At 47.8% G+C, this 12,719-nt stretch overlaps 1 protein-coding gene and 1 pseudogene across 2 annotated transcripts in view; both read right to left on the minus strand.

Moving 5' to 3' along the window:
- The window catches only part of LOC133107602 (uncharacterized), a 980,437-nt pseudogene that overhangs the window by 282,906 nt on the left and 684,812 nt on the right, over positions 1 to 12,719 (minus strand).
- The window catches only part of brwd1 (bromodomain and WD repeat domain containing 1), a 43,503-nt gene that overhangs the window by 21,217 nt on the left and 9,567 nt on the right, over positions 1 to 12,719 (minus strand). For both annotated transcript variants that reach the window (XM_061216718.1, XM_061216716.1), the window contains exons 15-17: positions 12,342 to 12,476; positions 10,095 to 10,223; positions 7,538 to 7,763 (exon numbers count right to left, since the gene is read on the minus strand). In XM_061216718.1, coding sequence (XP_061072702.1) covers positions 7,538 to 7,763; positions 10,095 to 10,223; positions 12,342 to 12,476 — 490 coding nt within the window. The remainder of the gene's footprint in view (positions 1 to 7,537; positions 7,764 to 10,094; positions 10,224 to 12,341; positions 12,477 to 12,719) is intronic.

The raw sequence follows: 12,719 nt of genomic DNA on the forward strand, positions 1-12,719 counted from the left end.
ACCATCCCTATGGTGAACACCAGCACTGATCATCACCTGGCTAATACCATCCCTACAGTGAACACCAGGCACTGCTCATCACCTGGCTAATACCATCCCTATGGTGAACACCAGCACTGATCATCACCTGGCTAATACCATCCCTACAGTGAACACCAGGCACTGATCATCACCTGGCCAATACCATCCCTACGGTGAACACTAGGCACTGCTCATCACCTGGCTAATACCATCCCTACAGTGAACACCAGGCACTGATCATCACCTGGCCAATACCATCCCTATGGTGAACACCTGGCACTGATCATCACCTGGCTAATACCATCCCTACGGTGAACACCAGCACTGATCATCACCTGGCTAATACCATCCCTATGGTGAACACCAGGCACTGCTCATCACCTGGCTAATACCATCCCTACGGTGAACACTAGGCACTGCTCATCACCTGGCCAATACCATCCCTACGGTGAACACCAGGCACTGATCATCACCTGGCCAATACCATCCTTATGGTGAACACCAGGCACTGATCATCACCTGGCCAATACCATCCCTATGGTGAACACCAGGCACTGATCATCACCTGGCTAATACCATCCCTACGGTGAACACCAGGCACTGCTCATCACCTGGCTAATACCATCCCTATGGTGAACACCAGGCACTGATCATCACCTGGCTAATACCATCCCTACAGTGAACACCAGGCACTGATCATCACCTGGCCAATACCATCCCTATGGTGAACACCAGGCACTGATCATCACCTGGCTAATACCGTCCCTACGGTGAAGCAAGTTGGTGGCAGCATCATGCTATGGAGGTGCTTCTCAGTGGCAGGGACAGAGAGACAGGTCAGAATCAAGAGATAATGAATGCAGCCAAATACAGGTCCTTGAAGGAAATCTAGGGGTGCAAAGCTGGAGCAACGCACCCAAGAACACTCAAATCTGCAACTGCTGCCAAAGGGGCTTCTACAAAGTACTGAAATAAGGGTCTGAATACTTATGTAAATGAAATTTTAGTTTTAGATTTTTAATACATTTTCAAACTTCAAAAAACATTAAAAATTAAATCTACAGCACAATAAAGTACAAAAAGTGTTCAGAATATTTTCTGAAGCCACTGTATGTTCTGTAGTATGTGCTTCATGTCACTGTTCAGTGAAAGCATGTACACATAAGGCAGGCTGGCAACTACCGCTGCACTGAGGGGCGATACATTTGCGTTACATTTTAAAAAGCCATACTACATACAGATTAAACGAAAGGTATGGCACCTGTGAGCAAATAAGCTAAATTTATTTTGAGTTTCACACCTCTGACCTTCAGGCAGTAACTCATTTTCTCTTCCCAGCTTGGCATCCTGTGTCAGTTGGGATTGAGTGTGGAATTAGGTTGGATTTCTCTGGTAAATTTGGCATCAATATTCCGCATTCTCGACGCTCCTGAACATGCTCGGTTTCTCCTGGTGAGACTTAGTGAAGATGTAACTGACCGTTTTTTTTCTGCAGCTGTGACCTTATTTCAGAAACCACTAGAAACAGAAAACAGAACTCTGCAGCTCGAAGCCCCACGTGCAGCCTGCACATGCAGCAAAACGATTACCTTCCAACGTTTTTACATGAAAATCCTAACCTTTCTTCTTATCATACAGGTGATGGCCATTAATACACTCACTTTATTGCAGGTGAGAAAACTAAGAGTATGAGACACCTAAACAGGGCTTATTTCCCCACAATTGAGGATATACAGTCAGGTCCATAAATATTGGGACAGACACAATTCTCATCTTTTTGGCTCTATACACCACAATGGATTTTAAATAAAACAAACAAGATGTGCCTTAACTGCAGACTTTCAGCTTTAATTTGAGGGTATTTTTACATCCAAATCTGGTCAACAGTATAGGAATTACAACAGTTTCAATACGTGCCTCCCACTTTTTAAGGGACCAAAAGTAATGGGACAAACTAATCATAAATCTTTTTAATACTTGGTTACAAATCCTTTGCAGTCAATTACAGCCTGAAGTCTGGAACGCAGACATCAACAGATGCTGGGTTTCATCCCTGGTGATGCTCTGCCAGGCCTCTACTGCAACTGTCTTCAGTTCCTGCTTGTTCTTGGGGCATTTTCCCTTCAGTTTTGTCTTCAGCAAGTGAAATGCATGTTCAATCGGATTCAAGTCAGGTGATTGACTTGACCATTGTATAACATTCCACTTCTTTGCCTTAAAAAACTCTTTGGTTGCTTTCGCAGTATGCTTCGGGTCACTGTCCATCTGCACTGTGAAGCGCCGTCCAATGATTCTGAAGCATTTGGCTGAATATGAGCACATAATATTGCCCGAAACACTTCAGAATTCATCCTGCTGCTTTTGTCAGCAGTCACATGATCAATAAATACAAGGGAACCAGTTCCATTGGCAGCCATACATGCCCACACTATGACACTACCACCAGCATGCTTCACTGATGAGGTGGTATGTTTTGGATCATGATCATGAGAGTTCCTTTCCTTCTCCATACTCTTCTCTTCCCATCATTCTGGTACAAGTTGATCTTTGTCTCATCTGTCCAAAGGATGTTGGTTCCAGAACTGTGAAGGCTTTTTTAGCTGTTGTTTGGCAAACTCTAATCTGGTCTTCCTGTTTTTGAGGCTCACCAATGGTTTACATCTTGTGGTGAACCCTCTGTATTCACTCTGGTGAAGTCTTCTCTTGATTGATGACTTTGACACACATACACCTACCTCCTGGAGAGTGTTCTTGATCTGGCCAACTGTTGTGAAGGGGTTTTCCTTCACCAGGGAAAGAATTCTTCTGTCATCCACCACAGTTTTCCGTGGTCTTCCGGGTGTTTTGGTGTTGCTGAGTTCACCGGTGCTTTCTTTCTTTTTAAGAATGTTCCAAACAGTTGATTTGGCCACACCTAATGTTTTTGCTATCTCTCTGATGGGTTTGTTTTGATTTTTCAGCCTAATGATGGCTTGCTTCACTGATAGTGACAGCTCTTTGGATCTCATATTGAGAGTTGACAGCAACAGATTCCAAATGCAAATAGCACACTTGAAATGAAATCTAGACCTTTTATCTGCTCCTTGAAAATGAGATAGAGGGAATAACACACACCTGGCCATGGAACAGCTGAGCAGCCAATTGTCCCATTACTTTTGGTCCCATAAAAAGTGGGAGGCACATATAGAAACTGTTGTAATTCCTACCCCATTCACCTGATTTGGATGTAAATACCCTCAAATTAAAGCTGAAAGTCAGCAGTTAAAGCATATCTTGTTCGTTTCATTTCAAATCCATTGTGGTGGTGGTGTATAGAGCCAAAAAGAGGAGAATTGTGTTGATGTCCCAATATTTATGGACTGACTGTACATTCATTGAGAATGTTTAGGAATTTACTTTTAGACTCATTAAATCTTCTGCTGCTGTAGCCTATCCACTTAGAGGTTAGATGTGTTGTGTGTTCTTCTGCATACCACTGTTGTAATGTGTGGTTAATTGCGTTACTGTCACCTTCGACCAGTCACCCTTCTCCTCAAATTTAATTTTCAAACTTTATTTTGGGCCATCTTAAAAGTTTAATGTCAACACTAAGTCAGATAATAGCCTAATTGCCAAATTAAAGATTTACATTGACATTGTGCAGTGTAACCTCACAGTTGCAGAAGGGTGTAGTTAAGTCCCTGTCCTTTCTGTCCAGGCATGCTGGTCGATTGTCTTTTTTTTAAATACAGTGGTTAAAATGATAATTTTATAGACTTGATTAGCAATAAATCTGTAAATATGCTGATGTTAAGAACTTTGGTCACGCAATATTTGCCTGATATAATATGCAGGTGTATTTTACCATAGGCGACGATTTTACCTTTATGCCAATATAGATCTCTGTATAATTCCATATATTTTGTATGTAAACTTTGCCAATGCATTTTATATGGCGCGGGACAAACGTGGTGGTGAGATTAAGGCAGCCTATTTTTTGCTGAAACAGGGAATTTTCGCTTTCAATATCCGATGGATAAATAGCCTAATGAAAATGTATCGCTTCATTTATGTTTATGTAGATATCGCATAGTGGAAAGCGATGTTCAGTTTACTGGTAATTTGAATTTGTGCATCAACAAATAAACACAGATGAAAAAACGCTATACAATAAGCCATAAGTGAACCAACAGTTACAGATTTAAAACACACAGAAATGATTTGATAACTATAGTACTTTAGCATTCAATTCCCTGCAGTGTTTGCATTCTTAACCCTCTGAAATGGCCACAGATTGCTGGTTTAGAACGGAAACAGCGTATTGTAATATTCCGAGCAGCATTTGCCAAATGATGTATTAGCTACTTTGTTCATTTTTATGTAGACACAGCATAGTGGAAAGCTCCGTTGAGGTTGCCGGTAGTTTGAATTTACATGTCAACAAATAAACAGGGATCTCCTGTGAACCGTTTAAAACTCAGTTCCCCCTTTGCCTTGATGAACTGACTGCGCTCTTTCACGTGATGCGCCTTCAAATGCTTTATAAGATTGCTGGTTGAAATTGGCAACACAAGTGCCACCCCTCGAAACTAAAGCCTTGCATGGTGTGCACATGGCCATTTTACTGGCGGGATTTTCCAGTGTAATTGCTGACATTTTGCTAGCTCTTACTACACTCTCCGCTAGCACCGCATGTGCTGTTGTTTGAATGAGTGGCTTAAATGAAGAAAAACCGGGGGGGGGGATGCCAACAGGCAGACTAGCTGACTATGACAATGAAAACCATTTAGAAAATGATTCAGAAAATAATGGTCGGATCTAATTTATCAACATGACATCAAAACTGAATAACTAGCTTGTTTGCGAACATTATCTAACTTTCAAGCATCATAAATACAGTATTGCAATGGCCAGAACTACGGTGCTCGGTACACTAGTATTATGTTTGATACGCATCATAAACATTGCAAAACAATGCATCCCAAATTTCTCCACCATCAAAACTTGTGTAAGCTGTTGTATGATCTACAGTTCTCTGCACTTTAAGAAATGATTCAAACAAATTGCAGACAAGCTGAAATCTTTTTCCTCAATTTGAAAAAATAAAAATAAAAATACATTTCATAAAATTAATGAATACACCTCTCCAAGGAATCGCCACCTTAACGTGGTGGAGGGGTTTGTGTGTCCCGGTGATCCTGGGAGCTATGTTGTCGTGCGCACTAGCGTTAGCCCCCAGTAGGGTCTCCCAAGGCAAATTGGTCCCGGTGGAGGGGCCAGACTAAGAGCAATTCAAAGACTCCATGATACGGCCTCAAGTACCAAGATACCTCGCCCGGAAAAGGGAAACCAGGGCCCCCTTCTGAAGCCAGACCCGGGAGGGGAGCTCGTCAGCGAGCGTCTGGTGGCCGGGCCTTGTCCCATGGGGCTCGGTCGGGCACAGCCTGAATTGGTCACGTGGGGTCGCCGCCCTGTGGGCTCACCACCTGCAGGGGTCGGCATTAGTCGGGTGCTTTGCCCAACGGGAAGTGGGCAAAGGCGGGGATCCGGGCGTGCTGATCCTCGGCGTTGCAGACTGGTTCTGGGGACGTGGAACCTCACTTCTCTGGTGGGGAAGGAACCAGAGTTAGTGCGGGAGGCGGAGCGGTAACCAACTAGATATAGTTGGGCTCACCTCCACGCACAGCACTGGTTCCAGAACCAAACTCCTGGAGAGGGGCTGGACTCTGTCCTTTTCTGGAGTTGCTCAGGGTGAGAGGCGCCGGGCGGGTGTGGGGATACTCACAAGCCCCCAGCTGAGCGCCACTGTGTTGGAGTTCCACCCAGGGAACGAGAGGGTCGCCTCTCTGCGACTACGTGTCGCTGGGGGGAAAGCTCTGACTGTCGTTTGTGCTTATTCTCCAAATGGCAGTTCAGAGTATCCGGCCTTCTTGGAGTCACTGGGCTGCATCCTGGAAAGGGTGCCACCCGGAGACTCCATAGTTCTGCTGGGCGACTTCAACTCTCACGTGGGCAACGACGGAGAAACCTGGAACGGCCTGCCTGATCTTAACCCGAGTGGTGTCTTGTTATTGGACTTCTGTGCTGGTCATGGATGGTCGACAACAAACACCATGTTCGAGCATAGGATAGCTCATAAGTGTACTTAGTACCAGAGCACCTTAGGCCAAAGATCGATGATCAACTTTGTGGTCGTATCATCAGACCTGCGGCCGTATGTCTTGGACATTCGAGTGAAGAGAGGAGCAGAGCTGTCAACTGATCACCACCAGGTGGTGAGTTGGATCAAGTGGCCAGGGAGGCTGCCGGACAGACCCGGTAAACCCAAATGTGTAGTGAGGGTGAACTGGGAACGTCTGGCGGAAGCCCCTGTCTGCAAGGTCTTCAACACCCACCTCCGGAGGGAGGAGGCTGGGGACATGGAGTCCGAGTGGGCCATGTTCAAAGCCTCCATTGCAGAGGCGGCAAGCAGGAGCTGTGGCCAGAAGGTCATCGGTGCCTGTCGGGGTGGCAACCCAAGAACCCGCTGGTGGACACCCGCAGTGAGGGAGGCCGTCAAACTGAAGGAGGCCTTTCGGCTGGCTCGGGGGTCCCCTGAAGCAGCAGACAGGTACCGGGTGGCCAGAAGGGCTGCGGCTTCGGCAGTCGCAGAAGCAAAAAACCCGGGTATGGGAGGAGTTCGGGGAGGCTATGGAGAAGGACTTTCGGTTGGCCTCAAGGAAGTTCTGGCAAACCATCCGACAACTCAGAAAGGGAAAGCAGGGCTTGTCTCAGGCTGTTTTCAGCAGGGGAGGAGAACTGCTGACCCGGATTGGGGAGGTTGCCGGGCGGTGGAAAGAGCACTTCGAAGAGCTCCTGAACCCAAACAACAGCCCAAAGACTCGGGGGAATCTGCACCTATATCCCTGGCAGAAGTTGCTGAGGTAGTCAAAAAGCTCCTCAGCGGCAAGTCGCCGGGTGTGGATGAGATTCGCCCTGAGATGCTGAAGGCTCTGGACATTGTTGGGCTGTCTTGGCTGACACGCCTCTTCAGTGTCGCGTGGAGGTTGGGGACAGTACCTGCAGAGTGGCAGACCGGGGTGGTGGTCCCCATTTTCAAGAAGGGGGACTGGAGGGTGTACTCCAATTATCGGGGTATCACACTCCTCAGCCTCCCCGGGAAAGCTTACTCTAGGGTGCTGGAAAGGAGGCTCAGGCAGTAAGAGCAGTCGTCTGGCAGTCGGATCGGGTTCGATCCCCCGCCCAGGCTGTGTCGAAGTGTCCCTGAGCAAGACACCAAACCCCCAAATGCTCCTGGCGAGCTGGTCGGCCTTGCCTTGCACGGCAGCCAATCGCTGTCAGTGTGTGAGTGTGTATATGAATGGGTGAATGAGAAGCATCAATTGTACAGCGCTTTGGATAAAGGCGCTATATAAATGCCAACCATTTACCATTTGATCAGAATCAGAAAATATGAAAACTTTTAAAACCCCCTTGCTAGCAGTTTGCCCCAGCACTACCAGGCAGTACGGAAAGTTCCAGAGAAGCAGGGTCTTACTGGTGGCCACGTAACCCAGCTGGGGCACCAGGTGCTCGTCGGCGAAGTTCTCCCGCCCCGGGACCAGCCTCTGGTATCGGGGAGGGTGGGGGTTCCCGTCCACGTCCACCAGGAAGGGCGGGGGCATGAGGTGGGGAGCCTGCTGTGTCTGCTCGTCCAGCACGAAGCCGTTGGTGTCCCGGATCAGCGGCCGGTAGTCCGTGTGGAAGAACACCTGGTCTGGAAGCTGGAGAGAACAAGTCCTCCATCAACAACCGGGAAAAACGGTCCAACAAATCAAATCACTCAATCAAAGATGGGTGACGCTTTATATTACCGGCTTTTAATTACTTACTGGGTAAATCGCAGGTATTTAACAAGGCAACCATTTTGCTTTCAGACATAAGTATAAGAAAATTGGCTGGAAAACACTTATTTAGTACTTATGTATGAGTCATTTCATGTGAAAACAGCCAATTTGACAAAAAACATTATTCAACCTTATAGTCTCAGATTCTCGGAATTGTCTATATTGGTTGCTTTTTATGAATTATGAAAGACTGCAACATTTTTCTGTGAATTCTGCTTAGGTTCTGAGTTATGCCTCTTTACAAAACTTAAATAATAGCAAAAAATACACTCATTTTATAGCATTTTCCTGTAAATCCTGTTTTAATAAAGGTATCCTCACCAAAATTGGTGGGGGTGTATAGGAAATGCATTGGTTTCTGTTGGCTCTAAACATTTTAAATCATACATAATGATGTACAAATAACAGCATTTACAGACTTGTAGAATGTACATTTGCAAAACTTACCAGCGGAACGGACACAGCTTAAGCTGCCTGGATGGTCATGTGGGATCAGTAGCAGCAAGCTGCCAGTTATATCTTTTATAAAGCTATAGTAGGGCTGTCTCTAGGTGTATATTTTGCTACTAAAATGCTTGGGCACTCAGATTATTTTTTCCGGTTTAGAGTCAGATCATGTACACCCCCAACAATTTGGTGACGATACCTTTCTTAGAACAGTATTTACAGGCCGTTGAAAATGCTAATTCACGAGTGTATTGTTTTACTATTATTTATGGTTCTTTTCTAACAAGGCATAACTCAGAAAATTATTTAAATTCAATGTAAATTTTTTTTGTTGCTATTTTTCATAACTGGTATAAAACAATGTGCATGCCTGTGTAAACCTGAGAGCATGAGGTGGGAGCCATTGGTTCACTTGCTGTGGATGACTCGTATAGTACCTACAGACTTTAATTTCAGAGGTAAGTACTACGAAACAAATACTTACTTAATAATTACACAAGTAGCTGCGTACTTATGCAGCAATACAATGTAATTAAAGGGCTGTAGAGTAAACGTAAATGATAATAAAGCTGAAGATGCTATAGATTCAGCAGCCAGCGCTGAACAGTATAGAGGATAGAGGAAGTCCTACATTGCATAACTTTTTCTTGGCATCTTCACATGCTTGCCCATATTTATTACAACATAAGCCATATTAATGTTTCCATCTCGGTGTACATCGACTCCCAGCCCAGACTGGCCACAGTGAAGCCCTCAGTGTGTGGGTGTGAGGTGAAGCCCTCAGTGTGGGTGTGAGGTGAAGCCCTCCGTGCGGGTGTGAGGTCAAGCCCTCAGTGTGTGGGTGTGAGGTGAAGCCCTCAGTGCGGGTGTGAGGTGAAGCCCTCAGTGTGGGGGTGAGGTGAAGCCCTCAGTGTGTGGGTGTGAGGTGAAGCCCTCAGTGTGTGGGTGTGAGGTGAAGCCCTCAGTGTGGGTGTGAGGTGAAGCCCTCAGTGTGTGGGTGTGAGGTGAAGCCCTCAGTGTGTGGGTGTGAGGTGAAGCCCTCAGTGTGGGTGTGAGGTGAAGCCCTCCGTGCGGGTGTGAGGTGAAGCCCTCAGTGTGTGGGTGTGAGGTGAAGCCATCAGTGTGTGGGTGTGAGGTGAAGCCCTCAGTGTGGGGGTGAGGTGAAGCCCTCAGTGTGTGGGTGTGAGGTGAAGCCCTCAGTGTGTGGGTGTGAGGTGAAGCCCTCAGTGTGGGTGTGAGGTGAAGCCCTCAGTGTGTGGGTGTGAGGTGAAGCCCTCAGTGTGTGGGTGTGAGGTGAAGCCCTCAGTGTGGGTGTGAGGTGAAGCCCTCAGTGTGGGTGTGAGGTGAAGCCCTCAGTGTGTGGGTGTGAGGTGAAGCCCTCAGTGTGGGTGTGAGGTGAAGCCCTCAGTGTGGGTGTGAGGTGAAGCCCTCAGTGTGTGGGTGTGAGGTGAAGCCCTCAGTGTGTGGGTGTGAGGTGAAGCCCTCAGTGTGTGGGTGTGAGGTGAAGCCCTCAGTGTGGGTGTGAGGTGAAGCCCTCAGTGTGTGGGTGTGAGGTGAAGCCCTCAGTGTGTGGGTGTGAGGTGAAGCCCTCAGTGTGTGGGTGTGAGGTGAAGCCCTCAGTGTGGGTGTGAGGTGAAGCCCTCAGTGTGTGGGTGTGAGGTGAAGCCCTCAGTGTGTGGGTGTGAGGTGAAGCCCTCAGTGCGGGTGTGAGGTGAAGCCCTCAGTGTGGGTGTGAGGTGAAATCAGGCCGGCTGCGCTCACCTTCTCGTAGGGCCGGGAGCCGCCGAAGCCGAACACCAGCAGGTGGCCGTGGGAGTCGGTGCAGGCGAAGCGCTGGCCGTCCGGTGAGAACTTGCAGTCGAACACGGCGCCATGACCCTGGCCCTCGATCTGCAGCACGCGTCAACACGGGAAACAACCAGAGCCAACAGTCAACCCTGCCCTCCATCTGCACCACTGGAAACAGGTTCTATCCTCAGAATGGAACCATTTTGGTGTTCCACTCTACCCCCTCACTTGTGCCACTGTGCAACGAAAATAACCAACATCAGCCGCGTATCGTTGCCACTCCCTTTGAACAGTGCTGTGCTGTTAGATCAGAGCTCCTGGTAAGTGTGTTACGGAACTGAAGCAGATGCACCATGTTGAAGCAGTGCTGTGTGAGTGTGTTATGGAGCTGAAGCAGATGCACCATGTTGAAGCAGTGCTGTGTGAGTGTGTTATGGAGCTGATGCACCATGTTGAAGCAGTGCTGTGTGAGTGTGTTACGGAACTGAAGCAGGCGCACCATGTTGAAGCAGTGCTGTGTGAGTGTGTTATGGAGCTGAACCTGACGCACCGTGTTGAAGCAGTGCTGTGTGAGTGTGTTAAGGAGCTGACGCAGCATGTTGAAGCAGTGCTGTGTGAGTGTGTTATGAAGCTGACACTCCATGTTGAAGCAGTGCTGTGTGAGTGTGTTATGGAGCTGACGCAGCATGTTGAAGCAGTGCTGTGTGAGTGTGTGTGTGTGTGTGTTATGGAGCTGACGCACCGTGTTGAAGCAGTGCTGTGTGAGTGTGTTAAGGAGCTGACGCAGCATGTTGAAGCAGTGCTGTGTGTGTGTGTGTGTGTGTGTGTTATGGAGCTGACGCACCATGTTAAAGCAGTGCTGTGTGAGTGTGTTATGGAGCTGACGCACCATGTTGAAGCAGTGCTGGGTGAGTGTGTTATGGAGCTGACCCTGACGCACCATGTTGAAGCAGTGCTGTGTGAGTGTGTTATGGAGCTGACGCACCGTGTTGAAGCAGTGCTGTGTGTGTGTGTTATGAAGCTGACGCACCGTGTTGAAGCAGTGCTGTGTGAGTGTGTTATGGAGCTGACGCACCGTGTTGAAGCAGTGCTGTGTGAGTGTGTTATGGAGCTGACCCTGACGCTCCATGTTGAAGCAGTGCTGTGTGTGTGAGTGTGTTATGGAGCAGACGCACCATGTTGAAGCAGTGCTGTGTGTGTGAGTGTGTTAAGGAGCAGACGCACCATGTTGAAGCAGTGCTGTGTTTGTGTTATGGAGCTGACGCACCATGTTGAAGCAGTGCTGTGTGAGTGTGTTATGGAGCTGACGCACCGTGTTGAAGCAGTGCTGAGTGTGTTATGAAGCTGACACTCCATGTTGAAGCAGTGCTGTGTTTGTGTTATGGAGCTGACGCACCATGTTGAAGCAGTGCTGTGTTTGTGTTATGGAGCTGACGCACCATGTTGAAGCAGTGCTGTGTGAGTGTGTTATGGAGCTGACGCACCATGTTGAAGTAGCGCTGTGTGTGTGTGTTATGGAGCTGACCCCGACGCACCATGTTGAAGCAGTGCTGTGTGAGTGTGTTATGGAGCTGAAGCACCACGTTGAAGCAGTGCTGTGTGAGTGTGTTATGGAGCAGACGCACCATGTTGAAGCAGTGCTGTGTGTGTGTGTTATGGAGCTGACGCACCATGTTGAAGCAGTGCTGTGTGTGTGTGTTATGGAGCTGACGCACCATGTTGAAGCAGTGCTGTGTGAGTGTGTTATGGAGCTGAAGCACCATGTTGAAGCAGTGCTGTGTGAGTGTGTTATGGAGCAGACGCACCATGTTGAAGCAGTGCTGTGTGAGTGTGTTATGGAGCAGACGCACCATGTTGAAGCAGTGCTGTGTGTGTGTGTTATGGAGCTGACGCACCATGTTGAAGCAGTGCTGTGTGAGTGTGTTATGGAGCTGACGCACCGTGTTGAAGCAGTGCTGTGTGAGTGTGTTATGGAGCTGACGCACCATGTTGAAGCAGTGCTGTGTGTGTGTGTTATGGAGCTGACGCACCATGTTGAAGCAGTGCTGTGTGTGTGTGTTATGGAGCTGACCCTGACGCACCATGTTGAAGCAGTGCTGTGTTTGTGTTATGGAGCTGAAGCACCATGTTGAAGCAGTGCTCTGTGAGTGTGTTATGGAGCTGACGCACCATGTTGAAGCAGTGCTGTGTGAGTGTGTTATGGAGCTGACCCTGACGCACCATGTTGAAGTAGTGCTGTGTCTTGGAGCCCCTGGACAGGTCCCAGATAAAGACGTTCCCATCATGCCCTGCAGAGAGCATGACCCTGGGGTCAAAGGGGTGTGGCTCCAGCACATACACCTCCGCCTCGTGACCCTATAGGGGAGCAACAGAAATGTCAGTCTCTCCTCATTGGTTAATTCCACACGTAACACACAACTGGTTCCTAGGTCTTGCATATAAATGGCACACTTTCCAAAAACCGGCTCACTTGAATCAACCAATAAGATTCCTCGTACTGGAGTGACAGAAGTGGGCCATCTCTTATCTAATTGGCTCATTCAATTACTTCTGCATTTTCTCAGTTTGTTTCACCCAATCAGTAATATTATGTTGATT

The sequence above is a fragment of the Conger conger genome, chromosome 13, assembly GCF_963514075.1.
Source record: "Conger conger chromosome 13, fConCon1.1, whole genome shotgun sequence".
NCBI lineage: Eukaryota > Metazoa > Chordata > Actinopteri > Anguilliformes > Congridae > Conger > Conger conger.